Below are 21,748 nucleotides of genomic sequence, written 5' to 3'. Positions count from 1 at the left end.
GAGTCCACTGTGGCTCTCCCCGGCAGGGCTTATTCGGGCGCTCCGCCTCTCTGCCCCGCGGGCGTCCCAGTGTCCTCTTCACAGGGCTCCTGTGTCCCCTTTACATGTCCGCCTTTCCGTTGAACTGCTCCACAGCCAGCAGCATTGTTCCACGTTATGCAATGCGGGCGCTGGAGAGCGGGTCGCTCCTCGCTGCGCGTGTGCTCTCACACAGCCTCTCAGACCTCAGTGGGCAGCCGTCCCCCGCTGCAGGCACCTCAAAAGCGGTTCGTTTAGGGGTCCCCCCCTCTGTATTCTGGATTTAGCTCCGCTCTTTCATATTCATAAGTGCTGGCTCATCAGCGCTCGTACCGGCGGTGCAGGGGCACCCGTGTGCAGCACCTTACAGCCGTGTCTGCCCTTCGGTGTTCCCTCACTGCCCTGGCACAGCCTGTTGGGTCCTTTGTCTACTCGTCTCGTCCGCCATTTTGTGTCGCCTTTCGTGAGTGTGCGCAACCTCAGCAATGTTCAGAACTCTGGCCCCATACGTCTTCCGGGCTCCAGAAGTGCGTCAGGCGTGTGCACCGCATTCATAAGTGGGCATATGATTTTGCAAAGCTTCTGTGCATCTGTGTATGCACTGACAGAGGATCATTTACAGGATCTCAGGAGCTTCACCGGAATGCGACTCCTCACATGGCTCTCGTAGCCACGCCCCCTGCAGGGCTATCATACCTATTCCATTTTGGAAGTATGTGTAAACAGGGGCAGGCCACGTAGGGGTCTTCTTATATCGATTGATAATTCGCTCCAACTTAGTTCAGAGTTGATCTATTGTGATCACTCCCTTTTGGCGGCGGCTGTTACTAGTTGCACTAACGTCAACCTTCCTTTGGTCAAAATGTACTGGAGCCCTGCCACGCAGTCCATGAAGTCCATACATTTAGCTCTTATCTTGTTGTTTGAGGGCTGGCTCATCGATGGGTTTACCCATTTGATTATTTTGGGTGGGGATTTTTACTCTAACTGTAATGTAGGCAACAAATCTAATCTGACCAACTGAGGTTTTTGTTCCCTGAACTATAGTTGTATGAGAGGCAGTGAGTGGGATTCCTTCCTGAATGAATGGGAACTATTTTTGCTGCATTATTCATCCTTGGATCAACTTCCCACCTATACCTGGCATAGGGACCCTTATCGCTCACAAATTGATTATATTTATGTGTCTACTATGGTTGAACTCTCAACTGGTTCATGTCAATTAGTTGACTTCAAAGCTGGAGACCATCTGGCCCTGACCTTTACGGTTGACTTACCTCATACTGTACAGGATACCTTCCAACCAGCAGCATCCATTTTTGTAGAGGGAGGGGGAGGAGAATTAGATGGGACAAGATTTATCTGCCATAAATTCATATGCCTTATTTTAGAATTAACTGTGGAAGTGGTTTGGGGGACGGTTTCTTTCCCCTCTAGTGCTGAAATGCTCTATTGTTTCCCTAGTGTTGTTGGTGTCTGCATGCAGAATCTGATTGACTCACAATAAGTATATACTACTACAAATCTTACTCACCATTATGATCCTGTGATCACTAAGTCCAAAAGGACTAAAAGAAATTCTTTAAAACCATTGGCCTTCCATCAAAATGTTTGTCATATGTAGTTTATTAGTGATGTTAAAAGAAATTGCTTGTTTGTAATATCAAGACATTTCAGTTTGTAAAATTGTTAAATATATATTTGTAAAGGTTTTATAAACAAAAGAATAAAGTTTTTAAAAAACAAATTGGCCTTCCATAAAATTAGTGCGAATGAGTTAGAGAAAGTTAAAAAGTCAATTTGTCAATGACATAGAAACTTAGTTAAATCTCGTAGAATTGAGCTACACATTAAGGACAATCAGACTATGCTTCAACATATAATTCATGCAGACACCAGGCGGTTTTGGGGTATCATCAACAATACTGTAGGTGCCAACATCTATGAGAAAGAATGTCCTATTGCTGAGGATCGATGGACTGATTTCTGTACAGCCAAATTTCCCATCCAGGACCTCTATGATCCTACTATGGACCTGTCACTAGTTGGTCAATGCCCATGGGATACTGATGACATTAAATGGGCAGTTACTAGGCTGAAACCGTCTAGAGCTCCAGGCCCCGATGGGATTCCAACCTTGTGTTATTAAGGAGGCCTCCCAACTTTGGGTTCCCTGCCTCAAGGCACTTTTTGACCATATCTATTTGACACACATGATTCCTCAGTCTTGGACTCAATCCATCGTTATACCAGTATACAGGAAGGGTGATCCTACAATGCCGGAAAACCTTAGGCCGATTGCACTTACTGACTCTGCAGGTAAGATTTTGTCCATTCTCCTTCTTAGAGATCCTAATCTGGTTCTTGCGCAATCCCCTATCTTGTCAAAGTTCCAAGTAGGATTTAGGCAAGGCATGGGCACTGCACTTAATGCTACAGTTATGGCGCACGTATTGCATAATGTGAAGTTTCACGGCAAAGCGCCTGTCTATATGGCATCTCTGGACATGTCCGCAGCCTTCGACTGTGTGCTACACAAACTACTTTGGACCAAATGGATTAATTTTGAAGTTCCTTACTAGTTGATTAAACTAATTGCCCTCCTACATCGGAATACCACGAGTAGAATTTGTCTGACAAGAGGTGGCGCTCTTTCTTGACCAATTCCAACTTATGCGGGAGTCAAACAGGGGTGCACTCTTGCCCCGACTCTTTTCAATCTTTACCTGAGTGATATGGAGAATCTGTGGTGTAGGAACGATATCTATCCAGCTAGGCTTGGTACCCTTAAATTACAATGGCTTGCTTTTGCAGATGATCTCATTCTCTTGGATCATACTCCGATTGGCCTACTAGATATTTTTCTGCAGTTTGCTTTAAAGCACAATCCTAAGGCCAACGGATCAAACTCAAAGATCATTGTCTTTTCCAAACTTAAGCATCCCAAAACTATGAAGTGGACATTGGGTGGGGAACCAATCGAATTGGTCTCCTCGATTAGATACCTGGGCTCAACCTTACAGATTCATTCTCCATCACTATGTGGCAACTTTCTTTGAAAGATAAGATCACCCCTCTAGTTTCACATATGAAACGGTTATTCCACAAAGTCTGTAGCTTTTCAATTGTCCCTGCTCTCCGTTACTATCTGCTAAAAACTGAACCTGTGCTCTTATATGGCTTGGATCTGTCCCTTGTAGATATAGGGGACTTGCTAAATGAGCTACAGGGACAACTCTGGAATGAGGTGCTGTCTCTATCGGCGTCTGTTCCGAATTCATTAATTCGGCATAAATTGGCACTTACCACACTTAAAGCCAGATACCAATGGAGACAACTCCTCAACTACTCTAAATTCATTAACGCAGGAAAAAATTCACTCTATGCGGAGCTAAATAGTTCGATGAAGGACAAACCAATCCCTTGCATCAATTCATATTTGGGAAAGATGTCAGACCTACTGCATATGATAGGGTTGAGGATTGACCAACTAGTTAATCGACGGGGGGGGGTACAAAACTTTAAACTTTTAGGTATGATTGGGTGTGTACTCTTGACTCAATACAATCCTATCGCTCATACTCGGAACATGCAAAATTCATGAGAAAAAGGGAATATTTTTCTACATATCTTTCTCACTTACCTTGTCCAAAAATGTGTTCCCTCTACATGCGTTTTAAACTAAATCAACTACCTACCAAGGAGCACACCATCCATTGGGGGGGCCATTCTAAATCTTCTGTAACTACGATAGAATGTTGGTTCTGTTCTGGCTCTGATTCCATCGAAACCCTGAAGCACTGGACAACTGAATGTCCGGCTCTTGCTATGAAGAGAGCTAAATTCTTCAAACATAGGGTATGCTTGGAATCTGTAGTTTCGAGGGACTTGCTCTGGTCAAGGTCTATGTGTGGGGGGGGGAATCTTTCACTGTTGCTTTCATTGTATGAATATCTAATCGATGTTTTGGATCATTTGGATTGTTGATTTACTATGTGAAATAACTATATATTCAGATTCTAATATTACTTTAATGGATTTTCTATGAAACATTGTATGATTTGAAAGTTTAATTTATTTGTATTTTTATTCTTTTCTTCTTTGTGTAAGGTTTAATTAAAACCAAAACCACAAAAAAAATAAGATTCCCACCCAACTGTTCAACGCTGACAAGGTTCCGAACAACAGCGTATCGGTACACCACAAGGTTAGAATCCCCGCTCTGAAAAAGAAAATAACTTGCAGCCACTTGGCACCAAAGTCGAGCATGGAAGCCCAAAAGGCTGAGTTCCATAGTGGGTCTCTTTGCAAAGCAGGGCAGACTTCCTTCCCTTTTGAGCATTTCAAACATGTACATGAGTGCACGTTAGTTCCAAGCAATGCAGTATATATGTATGATGGCAAAGGAGATCCTGTCCAACAGTATGACTTGACTGACATCCTTGACAAAAGACCCCTGAAAGAACCCATTTTGCCCTTCAATTTGGAAGTAACTGATCCGGTTCTAGATCTGTGGCTGCACCTTTGCTTCACGGCTTCGGTAAACAAAGAACTAGCAAAAAAGTATGGAACAGCCAGTTTGGATCAGCTTTATCTAGGCAAGCATGACAGAGTTTGGTGTTGCAGGTGGCTACAGTGAGAATTGCATTTACTTTCTCTCCACTCCCCCTGAACAAGAAAGCAAGAACCCCCCTGAGTGGGCAGTGTTGCTTTGAAAGGCATTACTTCTTCCTGTACCATAGACAAATAAACCCGGGTCTTTTGGAAGGTGATATTGGAGGTGATGGATCACCTACACAGGGAAAGGGAAGAGATGGTTTTAATGCTGTCATGGCGGATGGCAAATGGGCCACATATCAAGCTATCCAGACTGGTCTGGAAATGGCTGACTGTGTCGCCTGAGCCTTGGGGACTATAAATAGGTAGAGAAATGAACTTTGCATTGATATTTCTATGAGAAAAACTGATTTTAACATTGTGGACAATTCCCAAAGTACTGGGACAAAAAGGAGGGCTGCAGAGGCAAGAGACTGCAGGTTGCAGCCTAATGGTGTTAATGGCCCACACCTGAGGGAGACTAGGGGCCTCATTACAAGCCAGCCAGTCCGGAAACAACAGTGACGGTAAATCCGTTGCCACCGTTGTTTCTGGACCGGCTGATTCCGAGTCCTGCAGGCGGGAGGTGTCACTCCCACCAGGTCTGACCTGGTGGGATTAACACCACCTGCCTGCAGGCGGACATGGAAACACCGGCTCTGTCATAGACGGAACCAGGGTTTCCATGGTCCCCATCCCCATGGAGTCCTAATGGGGATTTACAGAATTCCGCCTCCGGAATTACCGGGTAACCGGGGTTGTAATGAGCCGGTAATGGCCCAGTGATTCCGGCAATCACGGAGGCGGAATAGTATTACAGGTCCGGTGGCAGCCTGCCGGTTTTTCCAGCACGGCTACCGCCGGACTTGTAACAGTGCCAGCGCAGCCATTTTGCTGGTAGCTGCTGAAGTGCAGATTGGTGTTGGAGGGGAATTCTGCTGAGTGGGTACATGTACCCCACAATTTCTCCCCCCACTCCCCGGCTCTTCTTGTTGAGGGAGAGTAGGGCAAAGTGGGGTTCATCAGGTTGAGTCCCTCTTCCATCAGGGAGCGGTACGCCACAATCCTCCAGTTGTCTCTCGTTGGAGTGTGGAGCGACACCCACCGCTTTTCCTTCGGTCTTTCTTTGTGGTGTGGAGCGGCACCCCCAGATTTTCCTTCGGTCTTTCCTTTCCAGGTCCCCGGGGAAGTCCTTCTTGGTCTATGAAGGGTGGGAACAAGTAAGAATCTAGTGAATAAATCGGAACCGGTTACAACATTTTCCCACCGACTGCCTTCCCGGAAGGTTGACGGCAGTGGTACACACATGCATTACGATGATTACAGTACTCTGACAATAACGACGAATAATCCCTCATAAGACACAGATAACTATTTATTTTAATAGAATTTTTGGTAATCCCTTTTGCACTGACAATGAAGAAAAGTACTCACTGTTACAGAGATATACATATGAACCTACATGTTCCCTTCTGGTTCTTCTTTTTCTTGTTCTCATTCTCCAGATGTCTCCTCTACTTGACTTTCTCTTGGCTCCTCAATCAGCACAAAGTGTGTCTGGCATGACAACTCTTTAACTGATTAATATGGACCCATTTCTCTTCTGACAACTTTCCTTTGGGGATGCGGATTCTGTAGGCGACAGGTGAAATTTGATCTACAATTTCAGAAGGACCACGCCAGCTTGGGCGATATTTCCACTCCTTGCTCTGGTTCATTTGGAAATTGTACAAGTAGACCCTGTCTCCTACTTGGTATTCCTTTTTGGTTGTTTTTAACTAATATTGAGTCTTCATCCCATCTGCAGATTTTTCCAGATTCCGCTAAGCATGCAAAAGCATGTTAAAGTTGTTTTCTTAGAATCTCAATATACTCATGTGTTGTGGAGGCTTTTACCAGTGTCTTCTCTTGTGTTCTATAAAGCAGATGCTGTGGTAGCACCATCCTTCATCCAGTCATTAGCTCAAATGGAGACATCTTGGTTGCAGAAGATGGGGCAGATCTGATGGCCATCAGGACAAGCGGTAATCAGATGTCCCAACTTGCCTCAGAATCCGCCACACTCTCTTTTAGAACGCTCACAATTGTTTTGTTGTACCTCTCAACTGCCCCACTAGATGATTGGCGGTGTGCAATGTGAAGCTTCCTTTTTACCCCAAGTATCTCCATCATCTTTGTCATCACTTCTCTGGTGAAGTGACTTCCTCAGTCTGACTCAATCCTTTGGGGTAGGCCAAAACGCGAGAAGATGTGGTTGATCATCAGGGCAGCTGCCGTTTCTGCCTTGCAATTTGGGGCCAGGAGACATTGCACCCATTTGGTAAACAAGCATGTTACAGTTAACATGTACTTGTTCCCCCTGGAGGAGCGAATCACGGGCCCAATGAAATCTACTTGTTAATCTGACCAAGGCAGTGTCATCCCCCTCTTCTGGAGGGGAGCTCGTGTGTGAGTGAAGTTGGCTGAATTTGTGCACACACAAGACACCCCTTCAAATATTGGTCGAGGTCCTGCCCCATGTGTGGCCAGTATGCAACCTCCCGCAAGATTTCTAGATTAGTGTGAAACCGCCAATGACCGGCTGTGGCTGTGTCATGGGCGTGACTTAGCATCAGTGTCACGTCTCCTCCCACTGTCTTACAACCTCCCAGGTCCGCATTTGCCACGCCTCCCAGACCCGCATCCAACACCTTTTCCCGTGGTCCCACACATGTCACCCCTCAAGTTCCCCACAGCCCTCGCCACCATGCACACACTCTGCGGCAGCCAATATCCAGGCTACGGCCTTTTTTACATTGGCATTTACCTTGGCGCTTACATCCCAAGCAGCGCTGGTCTACGAGCGCACGGAGACATTATACGAACTTACGTCGGCGCTCCGACATGAACACACAAAGTGCCTGCGGTCATGTGACCTTACGCCAGCGACTGTCTCCCTTCACGAGGGTCACGTGACGCGATTCCACGTTCCCTTGTGACTCGTGTCATGTGACCATTTCACACAGTCAAAAGGGCAAGGGAAACGCGAAGTGAACACTTCACAGCTGCTTCAGTGGAGTGCTGCACTGCGTTTTTGATCACTTTGGAACTACGGAACGTTCTACGGATTGAATTGCTCTTCCCTGCTGTTAGGCTGAACTGTTGTCCTCCGGTACTACGACCTTTGGCTTGGCTATTCGGATTTTGAACTTTGGACTTTGGTGTTTTCCTGAACCCAAATGCAAGGCTGTTGGAATAAAACATATCAGATTTTAACCAAGCCCCCCTTACATTTCTAGGCAAGGATAGGGCCTTATTCAACATTACACTTTTAACACAGATATTTTTCTTGTTTGCAAAAGCACATCTTGACACATGGTGAATTCTGCTGGGATGTCCCTTTCAAATTCGGGTTTCTCTTCCATCTGGATTTCAAACATTGTTTGCAGCCCTAGTCAGTTTCTCTTACACAGCAATCTGTTCAAGGCACAAGTCCACTGACATTGACACATGCACAGAGAGCTAGGGTTTCTTTTGAAGAGTTTGAACACACACACTGGCAGCCTTTCTCGGTGTGTTCCCTGTTTCATCTTGCCCCATAGGTGCTTGGCAAGACAGTGCAACCATTATTTTGTAGCTGCAAAATGCAGTTTTAAGGCAAGGCGATAGTGCTCAACAGTGCCAGCGCAGCCATTTTGCTGGTAACTGCTGAAGTGCAGATTGGTGATGGAGGGGGATTCTGCTGAGTGGGTAAATGTACCCCACTCTCTGGAGCAAACAATGCTCCTTTTGTGAGTCGCGGGCCGCAGGGGAACGAAGGAAGACGGTTCCCTGGCAACGCAAAGCAGCAGGAGACCTGGAGGCAGCAGAGCGAGCGGACGCGTACGCCAGACTCAGTGAGTTCCCTGGTGTACTGTAACCCAGGAGCGTTCCATGATTGCCCGCTGGCCAAGCCGGGGTGCCCTAAGTTTGGATTTAATAAAAAAAAGAATAAAGTGGCAAAAAAAACTTTATTTTTAATACCGAACTGATGTGAAGTTGAATAACAATCCGTTTGAAAACCAAGCTGATGTAAAGTAGAGAAATCGACAGAATGAGAACTTGACAAACAGACTAAAAGTTGTGATTGTATTAATGTAGATCAGAATAAGTGCCAGCAACAAGAGAGGGCTATATTACAAGAAACAAATACAAACATCTATTGCCAAAGCCAAAAGATAATCATACCAAGACAAGTTAAAAAGAACCAACATTGCCAAAGCCAAGAGGGGACAATTAAGAATCACATTGTTTGTAAAACATTCTAGAGGTCATAAGAGGAACTATCTTAAACCCACATTGCCAGAGCCAAAGAAGTGTAAGCATTTGGTTAATGTGGAAGTGGGGAAATCAAGGGTGGCAAGAGGGCTGTCCTTCTGACAGAAGGTATTCAGAAGGATTAGGGCATAACCTGCATTGTGAATGGCAAGCACAAGAGTATAACAAACAGCATCAGTGTGTTTCTTGTTTTCCCCAGAAGAAATACTTAAATTTGAAGTTGTGAAGCAAGAGACCTTTCTAACTTGTTTGAAGATAACTTGTAGCTGGTAGCTTTATTCTGTCCTGGCAGGAGAGTACACCAGGGTAGAGGACCTTGTAGTGGTAGGCCTGGCAGTTGTGTAGACCAGGTGGAAGTCTTTGAGGTACTGTGGTGTGGTTAAAATTCTTGAAGAAGAAGTGCCCGAACCACTAAGGTGGTTTTGTGAACTGTTACAGAATCACCCTGACTAATTAATATTACTGAAGCAAGTACTGTGTGTACTGCTGTAGAGTCCTCTACAATTGTTAAAACAATTGTTTTGTGAACTGTTGCAGAATTATCCCGACAAAGACATTTTTTTTTCTTGGTCTATGTGAAGAAGCTGCTTTGAGTTCTTTGTTACAAATAGAAAGAGGAAAACCTTGTTGAACATTTTTTAACTGTTGGTTGAATTCAAACTTGAACAAACAGAACTGTATCAGAACTTTTGATTTCAAGTTGGAACCAAAAGAACTGAGTTGTAACTTTACTACAAGACAGGAGTTCCTTATCCTTTTGGAACTATTCAGTAGAATCCTGCTTGAATCTGGGGAAGGGGAATTCACTCAAATTATAGGGAGAGACTGTTATTAGGTTGTGAATCTAACTGTTATATTTGATGTATTTGAACTTCCTATGTATTGCTTTGTTGAGTTGTATGTACAAGTGTGAGGGACAGAAACCTTTTGTTTATTTTAGGCAGGTAAGTCCTCATCAGGGTAGGGATAGTGAGGCGTTTATCCAACTTTTTGAGTTTATAAAATGGCATCTTTTGAAAACTCTTTACAAAGTTGTCCGCCTCACATTCCTGACCACTCACAATATCCTCTGATGGCAGAGAGCATTTTGGAGTGAGAGCTGATGAATCGCTCATAAAATTCAAAATGTCCAAGACAACAGCAAAGTCACTAAGGCTAGTGTTGTAACAGGTGCCAGTACATCCCTTTGCTTCCACCATCTTATCTTTAGGCAGGGGTCATGATTTTAGACAGCTCTAGTCCTTCCCCCTTAGGGGTAAGACCAATGTTGCAGCCATGAAATGCGCACAAGAGTGTTTCCCCTGCCAGGTATAGGTTAGAGGTGGACTCAGAAAAGTCAGTCCCAAGGATCTGCTGTGCCTTCCTTAACAATGACTCAGAAACCACTTTGAGGTTCCTTCAGAACATTGGGCCCTGGGGTGGGTGGAGAATTTCTACATTCCTGAGCAAGTGGTGCATACCAAAGATATGTGGGCCTTGAAACTGGTGCCCAAGAGTACTTCCTTTCATGCCTCAGGAAGTCCCCAGACCACCACCTGCCTTGGAGAATGCCCCCCGCCTCCTCTGTCCCCAGTGTCCCCTTTACTGGCTGTGTCTTGGACCCTTATTTTGAAGGCAGCCATGGAACCAATTCCCCCAGGTGAATCGATAAGGGGTTGGTATTCTAACTACTTTTTGGTCCCCGAATAGGACAAATGCCTTCCTCTTATCTTGGACCTCTGACTCCTGAACAAGGTAATGAGGAAAGACAGGTTCAAAATGCTGATGGTGACCCAGATCCTTCAGGCCCTTTCGGGATTCTTATTTTCATTTGCCTGTTCATCCAGTGCGCCAGAAGTGCCAGAGGTTCATAATTGGAAATTGCGCTTTACCAATTCCACATACTACCCTTCGGTTTGACCCCCTCCCCAATGGTCTTCACCAAGTTAAAGCCTGTGGTGACAGACCATGTCCAGAGGGAATAGATGTGGGTCTTTCCTTACTCGGACAAGTGCCTATTGTGTGTGTCCAGACAGAATTGTTGTTGTTTTCACTCATTCGGCGCGTGTGCGGTTTATTATGCTGGGATTTACCCCATTGCCTTCTCGGCACCTGAATAATGCAATTCCACAAGGTTTGTGATTTTCATTTCTTCCAATCTTTTATTTTCTCGAATTCATCAATTGATGACATAACAGGTGGTGCCGACACGTGTTTCGACCTAACAGGTCTTTTTCTAGGCTTCCATTTATTATTTTTAATACATAAGGATTGTATATATATTTGGTGACAATATAGTTCCCAGTTCGGGCATTCAACATTCGTGGTTGTGTTGATATCGTGTGACATTTGTGTTGTGGACACATGTGGGTGATTCCCAGTGATATTGGTGTATATACATTTTCATAATGATTGGCAGATTAGTTCATACATTTTACAACAAAAGACAATTTTCAATACATAGTATTTAGTACAAGTTTAAGGAGAGAAAAGAAAAGATTTCCGCAGGTTTGGTTGGACATGGTCCTAACTGGTTTGGAGTATTAGGTAATGCTTAAGTCAGTAGTATCAGGTCTCACCTGGTAGGTAATAAGGTGGGATTGTCTTGTCTCCTGCTTGTTGTGGGCAGGTCAGTTCGTGACTGGTTAATTTGGTTGGCAAGGGCTCGGTCCGCCCAATTGCATGGTTACTAGAGGTCAATACCTAAGGAAAGGAAATGTTGTACACTATTGTAAATAGTTCGTGCCCAATGACTGAACTGATGGCCATAGTGTGAAGACATTATTCCGTGTTTCAGTTTATTTCTAGCATCAGATGTGACCATTGTGCGCTCCCGACGGTGGTGATGTGCCCAATTAAGGTTCGGTTGTCAAGGTGAATGGTATAATAAGGGCACTGGTGCCCTGGGACCCTTCCCTCACTCGCCTTGGGCGGCTGCCGTGGGAAGGGCTTTAGTGCTTAACGTGATGATCGTGTATATAATATGCTTAAGCTGACCTATTTGGTGATGGCGGGCATCTGGCTGCGTGCCCGGTTGGTCTATACCCCTGTGTGTTCCGAACATTGGTGCGCTGCTTCATGCCTACATTGGTTGATTGGCGTATAGCGCTTTTGACAGTGACTCTCCTATTGGCTGTGGATTGGCTGTGGTATACATACGGCGTTGGGGTGAGTGTTCCATTCTTGTGGTATGGTGCCTGGTGCCCCTTCCTGCCAAGTGCCCTAGGAGGTGGCAAGTGTAGGAAGGGTCCCAGGTGCTGTTAGCAGTTAGTGCGGACGTTCAGGTTGAATTTGTGCAGGAGGCTGCACTGGTGTGCGTTTGCGTTCGGTCTGGTTCATGGAGAGAGGTGCCGTGGGTGTGTAGATCCCTGCCTACCCACTGCCTCTTAGTTGATTAAAAGAGTGCCACAGTGGCGTGACGAAGTTCCCTGTGGTATACATACGGCGTTGGGGTGAGTGTTCCATTCTTGTGGTATGGTGCCCCTTCCTGCCAAGTGCCACAGGAGGTGGCAAGTGTAGGAAGGGTCCCAGGTGCTGTTAGAAGTTAGCGCGGACGTTCAGGTTGAATTTGTGCAGGAGGCTGCACTGGTGTGCATTTGAGTTTAGTTCTGGTTCGTGGAGGGAGGTGCCGTGGGTGTCTAGGTCCCTGCCTATATACACCAATATCACTGGGACTCACCCACACATAATGTGTCCACAACACAAATGTCACACGATATCAACACAAACATGAATGGTGAATGCCCGAACTGGGGACTATATTGTCACCAAATATATATACAATCCTTATGTATTAAAAAAAAAAATGGTAGCCTAGAAAAAGACCTGTTAAGTCGAAACACGTGTCGGCACCAACTGTTATGTCATCAATTGATGAATTCGAGAAAATAAAACATTGGAAGAAATGAAAATCACAAACCTTGCATTATTCCGGTGCCGAGAAGGCAATGGGGTAAATCCCACCATAATAAACGGCACACGCGCCGAATGAGTGAAAACAACAACAATTCTCTCTTCATCCAAGATGATTTGTAGTCCCATCCTGGGATCTGACTCTGGTCCTCTTTTATCATGCGCTCTCCTTTTGACCAGCTGCACTCTTGCCCAATGTGAGTCTGGATGCTCAAGACAGTCTGAAATCGGCCAGAAGACAACGCAAGCTGCAGGTAGTTTCAGTAAAACCTCCTTGCTTGTTTTTTTCAAAAGTGAAGGTTTTGTTAAGAATACAGCTCTTTTTCACCTAAGGTGGTCTCTGAGTTTCATCTGAGCCAAAAATAAATGACCAGTCCTTTACCAGCATCCTCTTCCATCTAAGGAGGAGGAATGATTCCATCATCTTAACCCGAACAGGGCCTTGACTTTTTATGTAGCTAGGTCCAAAGATTTCAAGAGAGATGACCAACGTTTCATAGCCATAGCTTTGGCTGGAACACAGAACGGCTGTTCCATCTCTAGCCAAATTGTATCAATGTATAAAAAACACTGCATTTCAGAGTGTTATCAGTTAATAGACAAGGAAGTGTGCCAAGGCGTTCTGGCTCATCCTACCAGGGGAGTTACAGCCGCCTCAGGATTTCAAATGGGTTCTTCCAGCACTATACATTTGCCAAGTTTCTGTGTGAGCTTCCTTGCAAACTTTCACAAAGTATTCCTGTCTCGACTATATGGCCTCTCAAGAGGCTAGTTTTGGGCAATCAGTTCTAGTTTTGGGTGAGCAGTTCTAATGAATCTTTTTATCTGGCCGAGTTTTCCTATGCTCTTTCGCCTCCTCCATGTCCACTAACTGCTATCGGAGTGTATCTACTATGATGAATCTATGGGAGGATGCTATTGATTAGAAGAACAAATTACTTACCTTTGGTAATTTAGTTTCTGATGGATGCTCCTCCCACAGATGCCTCATTGTCCTCCTATCCTGTCCCACATAGAGACAGATAATATTTGCAATGCGGGAGGAGGAGCTTTGTATTACTGTTTTTTTTAAAATTCAATCAGCTGCTGCATGCATCTGAGGTCATGGTGCGTGGTACGTCATATGTGTAAATTGGATGCTGTCACATCCGGAGCCAAGGATTGGATCTTCAAAGAGGGTTGAGGTCGAGGCACATCTCACCCCCAGCTGGTGAAAAATGATGGTAGTTAAGATGAGGTATCTTTGGGAAGAGCATCCATCAGAAACTAAATTACCAAAGGTAAGTCATTCGTTCTTCTAGGTGAATGGTACCTAGGAGAGAGTTCTAAAGAGAAGAGCCTTGTTAGTGGAGGGATCTTGCCTGTACCTGTAAATCTGTACCTGTGCAAGGACAATTTCAATATGGTAACTGTAGTCCAGATCCTCCAAGCCCTTTATCTTCAAGACTGGTTGGTGTCACTAGATCTTCAGGATGCCTACTTCGAATGGATTGTGTCCTCCCACGTATTCCTTATCTTTGATAAGTGATATCCAGCTTCAGATGCTTCGGAATGTTTTTTTTCAGCAGAGGGCGATGTGCGTTGATGGTGTCAACTCGATGTCCCTCTTAGGTCTCTGTCTTGAGGATGATGTAATCAAAGTCATATATAGCACACGCAGCACCCCTTGGCTTCAGTTCTGTTTTTCTGCGACAGCTTTAGCTACGGGAAATACGGCACGCTTCTACACTTCTGTGACGACTTTGTTATTTCGAGAAATTGAAATGCCTTCTTCATCTACACTGACAACCTCGAAGACCGGGTTCAGAAAATGTCGGGATTGTGGGTCGAAAATGTCTTTGACCGATCCCCATCGAATCTGTTTGTGGTGCCTCGGGGTGCACCATAACTCCTCAGACTGCTCCTAGGGCCAGTCTATGACTAGAAAGGCCTTGAAGGAACGTAAGGGTAAGTTGAAGGTAGGTTGAATCCCTAAATCTATCCTCGAAGAAGTTGGAGAGAAGGCACTGTAGGTCGCCTTCATCGATTTCGTCGTCAGACGCTTCCCCCAAGAGGGTTTCTTGCCCAACCAAAAAGTCCACTCTGGCCGAGTGAGAGGCCTTCAGAGCGGAGATGCTCAGAATATTTGAAAAACAAAAGCCTCCAAGTCATGCTCCTACCGAAATGTGAAAGAAGCCGCGAAGGAAAGGGCTAAACCTAAATCCTGCGCATCCTAGAGCCCGGGACGAAGGCCTGATCCGCATTGAGAGCCGTCAAGGCCTCGATTCGATGAAGTCTCATCGAAAGATCTGTGGAGCCCGAAGCATAAGTCGAGGTCAAGGTTGTGGATGCCATTGACACCTTCGGCAGCGCCTTCTACGCCAGTCAAATCCTCAATGTCGACATCAACACCAGCTGCGCCATCATTGCCAGCTGGACCATTGACTTTGAGCGCCCCAGTAAAATCTATGGCACCAATGAAGAAAGTTTTGACGACTCTTTCAGCGTCGAAACCATCATTTGCAAAATCCCTAATTCCTGAGAAAACCTATATACCACTACCCAGGAAAGACTATTTTAAGTCTCTATCTTCCATTTACAAAGAGAATGAGCAGTTAGATGAAGAGGGAGTCTCAGGAGAGGGGGGGATTCACGTCTACCCCAACCTGGACGATTGGCTGATCAGGGCACGCTCTCCCGAACAAGTCCTGGATCATCTAAATGTCACCTGCCAGACCCTTCACAGACTGGGCTTCTCCCTCAATTACAAGAAGTCCCATATGACACCTTCTCAGGAACTCCAATTCATCTGAGCTGTTCTGGATACATCCTTGGGAAAGAGCTCGCCACCCGAGGTGAGGGCTCAAGACATTCTTCAGATGGTCACCAGATTTCAAAGTGCCCAGTGTCTACCAGCCTTCTATTTTTTGAGGTTGCTCAGCCTCATGGCATGCTGCATTTTTCTGGTGCCAGAGGCCTGCCTGAGAATGAGATCACTTCAATGGTCCCAGTTCTCAGGAAAGATGTCGGACCTACTTCAGGTTCCAAGCAGGGTCGCACAGGATCTTCTGTGGTGGGCCTGCAAGGACAACATTCTGAAGGGAGAACAATTTTGGCAACCATGGCCAGAGATAACAGTAGTAACGGATGCCTCACTCACAGGGTGGGGAGCCCACACCAATGATCTAACAGTCAGCGGTTGTTGGTCTCCATCAGAGTCCAAACTACATATCAATCTTTTGGAGCTGAGGGCAATCAGACTAGTGCTGAAGGCCTTCCTGCCCTCTGTACGGGGAAAGAATGTCCTGATAATGATGGACAACACAGTGGCAATGTACTACCTCAACAAGAGAGGAGGTGTAGGGTGACTATAACAGGGACTACCACAGGCAATTCAGCTCTGGTACTGGGCAATACAAGAAGGAATCTCCCTATCGGCAGTTCACCTAGCCGGAGAGGAGAACATGGCGGCGGATGCTCTCAGCAGGCAGAGCACAGTCTCCCACGAGTGGTAACTAGTTCAGGAAGTCCTTCAAGAGATCTTCACCCTTTGGGGAACCCCTCAAGTGGATCTGTTCATGACTGGTGTCAACTGGAAGTACGAACTGTACTGCTCCAGGGAATTTCCTCCAAGAGGAGCTCTAGGAAACGCGTTTGTGGTGGACTGGACATTTTCACTCCTGTACGCCTTTCCTCCAATCCCGTCATTCCTCAAGTGATCAGGAGGTTGAGAAAGTTCAGGAAACACATGATCCTAATTGCCCCAGATTGGGCCAGGAGGACGTGGTACCCGGACCTTGTGGACAGGTCCATCTGTCCTCCAATATGTCTTCCACAAAGAGAGGACCTTCTCTCATGAGCAGAGAGTCGGGTTCTCCATCCAGAGGTCAAGACACTCACACTTTATGCTTGGTTTCTGAAAGGTTGAGATCCAAGGATTGGGACCTCCCTGATGACGTAATGGAAATCTTGCGTTTGGCCAGAAGGCCAGCAACACAGTATTTGTACCGTTGCAGTTGGAATACATTCTGCAACTGGTGCAGGGAAAGGAATGTAGATCCTTTTCTATGTAAAACAACGGATCTTTTAATTTTTCTGCTATTTTTAGCCAATCTGGGGCTCCACATTGGTACTATTAAAGGCTATTTGGTGGCGCTGCCCATATTTAAGCGCTCGTCAGAGTAATGTTCATACTTCAAAATTCCACTGGTGACACAATTCCTAAAGGGGCTCCCCAACGTGTTCCCCCCATCTCTGTTCCAGGTTCCAATTTGGGATCTTAATCTGGTTCTAAAATGTCTAATGTGTGCAGCTTTTGAACATTTACACTCATGTCTCCTAAGGTTGTTAACCTTTAAGACCATTCTATTGGTAGCTTTAACATCAGCCTGTCGAGTGAGCGAGTTGTAAGCACTTTCGTCCAAGCCACCCTTTACTATCTTCCACTAGGATAGGGTTGTTCTAAGGGTAAACCTTCATTTTTACCCAAAATAATTTCTGATTTCCACATAGGACAAACAATAGTTTTGCCTTGTTTCTATCCCCCACCTCATCATAGCAAGGAGGAGGAGAGATTACATAGGTTGGACCCTCGTAGAGCTTAAAGCTTTTATATATCTAGAATGTTTAAATTCTGTATTGATGATCAGCTGTTCATTGGCTACACGGACCACAAACTGGGTCAGGCTGTCTCTAAGCAGACCTTGTCCAGATGGATCATTCTGGCCATTTCAGAATGCTACAGGTTGGCAGGGAAGGATCCCCCGGAAGCATTAAGGGCCCATTCCACCAGGGGCATGGCTACCTCCACAGCCCTGCAAAGGGGTGTCCCAATAAAAAATATTTGTGAAGCGGCAATGTAGTCTACTATCCACACATTCACAAAGCATTACTGCCTGGAATGTTCCCTCGGTCAGGATGGTAGTTTTGGTAAAGCAGTCCTGCACTCGGTTCATGATAAATAAAATACAAATTATCCTCCCTCCACCAAATCAAATACTGCTTTGGGAGTCTATCAAAGATGAGGAATACGTGGGAGGGCACAATCCATTCGAAGAACAAGTTACTTACCTCTGGTAATGTTCTTTCGACTGGATGTTCCTCCCACGTATTTCTCATTGTCGTCCTAACCTACCCCACAGTAGAATTTCCCATGCTATTATAGCTTTTGTTCCTTCAAGGCTGAGTACGGTCATTCCTGTGGTTATGCGGGTATTTCTGCTGTAAAGGGAATTAACAGAACGGGCCACTGCGCATGCTATATATGCCTTTGATTGCATGATCCTCGAGACGGAGGCCTTTGTGGGACATTGAGTGGACGCCATCGACGCACAGCGCCCTCTGCCCGAAAAAAGAATTCCAAAGCAGCTGAAGTTGGATATCACATTTCAAAGATGAGGAATACGTGGGAGGAACATCCAGTCGAAAGAACATTTCCAGAGGTAAGTAACTTGTTCTTCCATGGGCCTATTCAGGTGAAGCACAGGAAGTAGCTGAGATTCGTTCAGGGCCAACGCCTTTACCAATTCAAAGTCCTGCCAATCTGTCTATCTTTGTCAGCCAGAGGTTGCACCATACTGCTGGCCATGGTGGGGGCTTGCCTCAGGAAGAAAGGCATTCATGTCTTTCTTTACCACTATAACTGGCTACTTCAAACTCGCTCCCGAGATCAGGCATCAGCTTATCTGTTCCGCATGTGCAGCCTATTGCACAGCGTGGGCTTATCCCTAAACTTCAGAATGTCTCAGGTTTTGCCGCTCCAGTCCCTTCAGTTTGCCGGGGCAGTCTTGGGCACTTGCTTTGGCAGTGACTTTCTGCCTGAGTGGTGAACGGCTCCTGGATGGTACAAGTCCTCCAATCCCTAGGACGAATTCCCACCTCAGCCTTCCTGCACTTGCTGGGTTTCATTGCCTCCCGCATTCTGGTGGTTCCGGAGGCTGACTGCTGGTGAGCTTGTTTCGGTGGCTTCACCTTTGCAAGCGGTCTCAGTTTCAGGCAAAGATGTCAGACCTTTTCAAGTCTCAAGCAGGGTTTCTTGAGACCTTGTGTGGTGGTCCCCGCGAGACAACCTGTTGAAGAGAGCATTTCTTCGGCAACCCTGGCCTCAAGTAACAGCCTCTGATGTGTCCTTGAGAGGTTTGGGCCCTCACCTATCTGCTTTGGCATGAGCAGACTGTGGTCTCCCCTGGAGTCTCAGGAGCATATCAACTTGATGGAATTGAGGGTGATCAGCCTAGCCCTGGTTGCCTTCCTCCACACTGTAAAGAGCAAGTGTGTATTGGTACTGATTGACAAGCGAGGTGGTGTGCGGTCCTTGCCGCCAAGCAGAGAAGCTATTCAACTGTGGTTCTTTGATGACAGCTCATCTTCACGGAACAGCAAATGTCACAGGGTAAGCTTTTAGCAGACAGACTTATGCCTCCCATGAGTGGGAACTCTGCCAGTTTTGGTTGAGATTTTCTCAGATGTGGACCTCTTGGCATCCAGTGTCAGCAGGAAGTGTGAGTTGGTCTTCCCCCGGAAATGTACTTGTGAGGTAGCCCTGAGGGATGTAGTGGCAGTCCACTGGACATTCAACGTCCATTCTGCATTCCCTGTCGATCCCAGTCAATCCGCTGGTTCTCTGGATACTATGCCTGTTTAGGCTCATATTGATTTTGATTGTTCCGGACTGGGCTCAGAGAATGTGGTACCCAGAGATGCTGGACATGTCCATCTGCCCTCCCTGACGCTCTCTCAGTCAGGTGTGTGTGTCCTCCACCGCACCTCGGCAGCCTGAATCCTAATGCTGGCTGCTGAGAGGATGAGGTACAAGGAGTTGGACTTGTCGAAAAATGTCCTCAACGTACTTCTGTCAGCCAGGAGGCCTGCCACTAAATCTCTTTGTGCATGCAGATGTCTTAAATTCTAGGCTTGGTGCCGGGGGAGGAATCTGGATCCTATATCCTGTTCCATATCCAGAGGCCTTGGCTCGGACGGGCCTGCAGAGCGGCACTGTGATGGGATACCTAGACCCTTTATCAATCTTTTAAATAATCCCTGAGCAAAGCTCTTCAAAATTCCCACTAATATGCAATTTCTGCTGATATTGTGCAATCAATTTCAACTGCGTCAGTTTGTGGCTCTGGCATCAGATTCTAATTTAGTGTTCGTATTCCTTATAGGTACTCCATTTGAACCCTTGCATTCATGTTCTCTTAGATTGCTCACCATCAAGGTGATTTTCCTGGTTGCCATCACTTCCGCAAGGTGGGGGGGAGTAAGGTCCAGTTGTTATCTGTTAAGCATACCTATTTGTTTTTCTCCAGTGGGAAGGTGACGAGAGTGAGGCCTTCCTTCCTCTTGACTGTGGTCTCAGACTTCCATCTCTCCCAAAAGATCCAACTTCCAGTGTTTTTTTACTCCGCCTCGTACTTCCAAGTTTGAGAACAAATCCATTGGCTGCACCCGGTGCAGGCTCTCAGCTACTACATCTCTCAGACTAGGGACGTCAGGAAAGATGACAAGTTTTTTTTTGTGTTATGCAGGTGCCGTGCTGGCAGGGCAGTGACCAAACAGACACAGTCAAGGTGGACCATTCGCTGCATCTCAGAATGCTGTGATCTGGCTGGGAAAGATGTGTATGATGGTCTCTGCAAATTCACCATGGGTCACTTCTGCCTAACAAAGGGGGCGGGGGTCCCTGTCTTAGACATTTTGCAAAGCAGCTACATCGGCTTCTCTGCACATGTTTGACAAACATTACTTCTTGAATTCCCTTTAGGGGTAGTACCCAGCTTCGGCAGGGATGGGAGGAACATCCATCAGAAAGAACATTACAGAGAGGTAATTCATTTGTTCTTCTCTTGCACGTGCTTAATGGTTGATGCATTATGTATTCATGCATCTATATATGTTTTTCAACATGCTGAAAATGCATGTCAATCTGAAAGTAGATAGGCACTCAAATGCTTAAATGTCTCTGAATGCCAGGCAATATGGAACTCTTAAAAATGTATCCTTCATTTGTGATGAAAAAAAGAGTTTTTATGTGGGATCTGAACTTTGCTAAATGTATTTTTTCTTTTTTTTTTACTTTCAGGCTGATCAGCTGATGTTTGCTTTGCACTTTGTTAGGGGAATGCATCCTGAACATTTTCAAGAGAATGTAAGTTGACAAACTTAATTTGTATGTTTTTGGGTGCCCTGCTATTTGTCGCTTTCACTACTGCTATTTATTCATTTATAATACATTGCACTCTGCAATGCCAGTATAAAATCCTGTACATGTTTTTCTTATTACCGGCTAGTTATGACATCACTACTGACCTGTAATAAGACAGTGACATTGCTATTGCTCTGTCATCCGTTACTATGCTTCAGTTGTGATGTCACAACGCCTGCTGCTCGATCCAGCAAAGGGCAGAATTTCAGCTGCCTCTGGAGACCTTAATCAAAGCCGTGACCATCTTTAAAAATGCCTTTCTTCCAAAATCCCTGTCAATGGATTGCCTTACTCCCGCAGATGCCTCACCTTGATAGATATCCATCATCCAGCTTGGCTGCTTTGGAAATGTTTCGTCAGGGGGGTGTAGTGGACCTCAACTCGGCCGTTGATCCGTCTTGCTCGGCTCTCGATCGTTGACTCCAGAAATGTCAGCTGTTGTATATATAGCACGTCACTACGTCCCATGCTTCAGTTCCTTTTTTCCACGCCCTTGCACTCTACATCGGGAACACGACTTCGAGTTTTCTCAACTTTTTTTAAAATGAATTGTCGTTTTCCTAAGAAAACCTCGACACAATGTCATCTCACCAGGTTTCGGGCTTCAAGCGATGCTGCGATTGCGAGGCCAAACTGTTCGTAACCGACCCCCACAACGTGTGTCTGTGGTGTCTAGGTGTTGGTCACTACATGGAGGTGTGCGTGTCGTGTAGAAAATGCAGCCAAAATCCCTACATGAGAGGGCTGGGAAACGGGCCTTGGGTC

General features: G+C 45.8%; 1 protein-coding gene across 3 annotated transcripts in view; it reads left to right on the top strand.

The window, feature by feature from the left end:
- The window catches only part of DYNC2H1 (dynein cytoplasmic 2 heavy chain 1), a 3,314,293-nt gene that overhangs the window by 2,665,956 nt on the left and 626,589 nt on the right, over nucleotides 1-21,748 (top strand). For all 3 annotated transcript variants that reach the window (XM_069639013.1, XM_069639012.1, XM_069639011.1), the window contains one exon: nucleotides 20,861-20,926. In XM_069639013.1, the coding sequence (XP_069495114.1) occupies nucleotides 20,861-20,926 (66 nt within the window). The remainder of the gene's footprint in view (nucleotides 1-20,860; nucleotides 20,927-21,748) is intronic.

The sequence above is a fragment of the Ambystoma mexicanum genome, chromosome 7q, assembly GCF_040938575.1.
Source record: "Ambystoma mexicanum isolate Mex_15411 chromosome 7q, UKY_AmexF1_1, whole genome shotgun sequence".
In the NCBI taxonomy this organism is placed as follows: Eukaryota; Metazoa; Chordata; class Amphibia; order Caudata; family Ambystomatidae; genus Ambystoma; species Ambystoma mexicanum.
The sequence above is the reverse complement of the archived record's forward strand: the minus strand, read 5'-3'. Positions and strand labels throughout refer to the sequence as shown.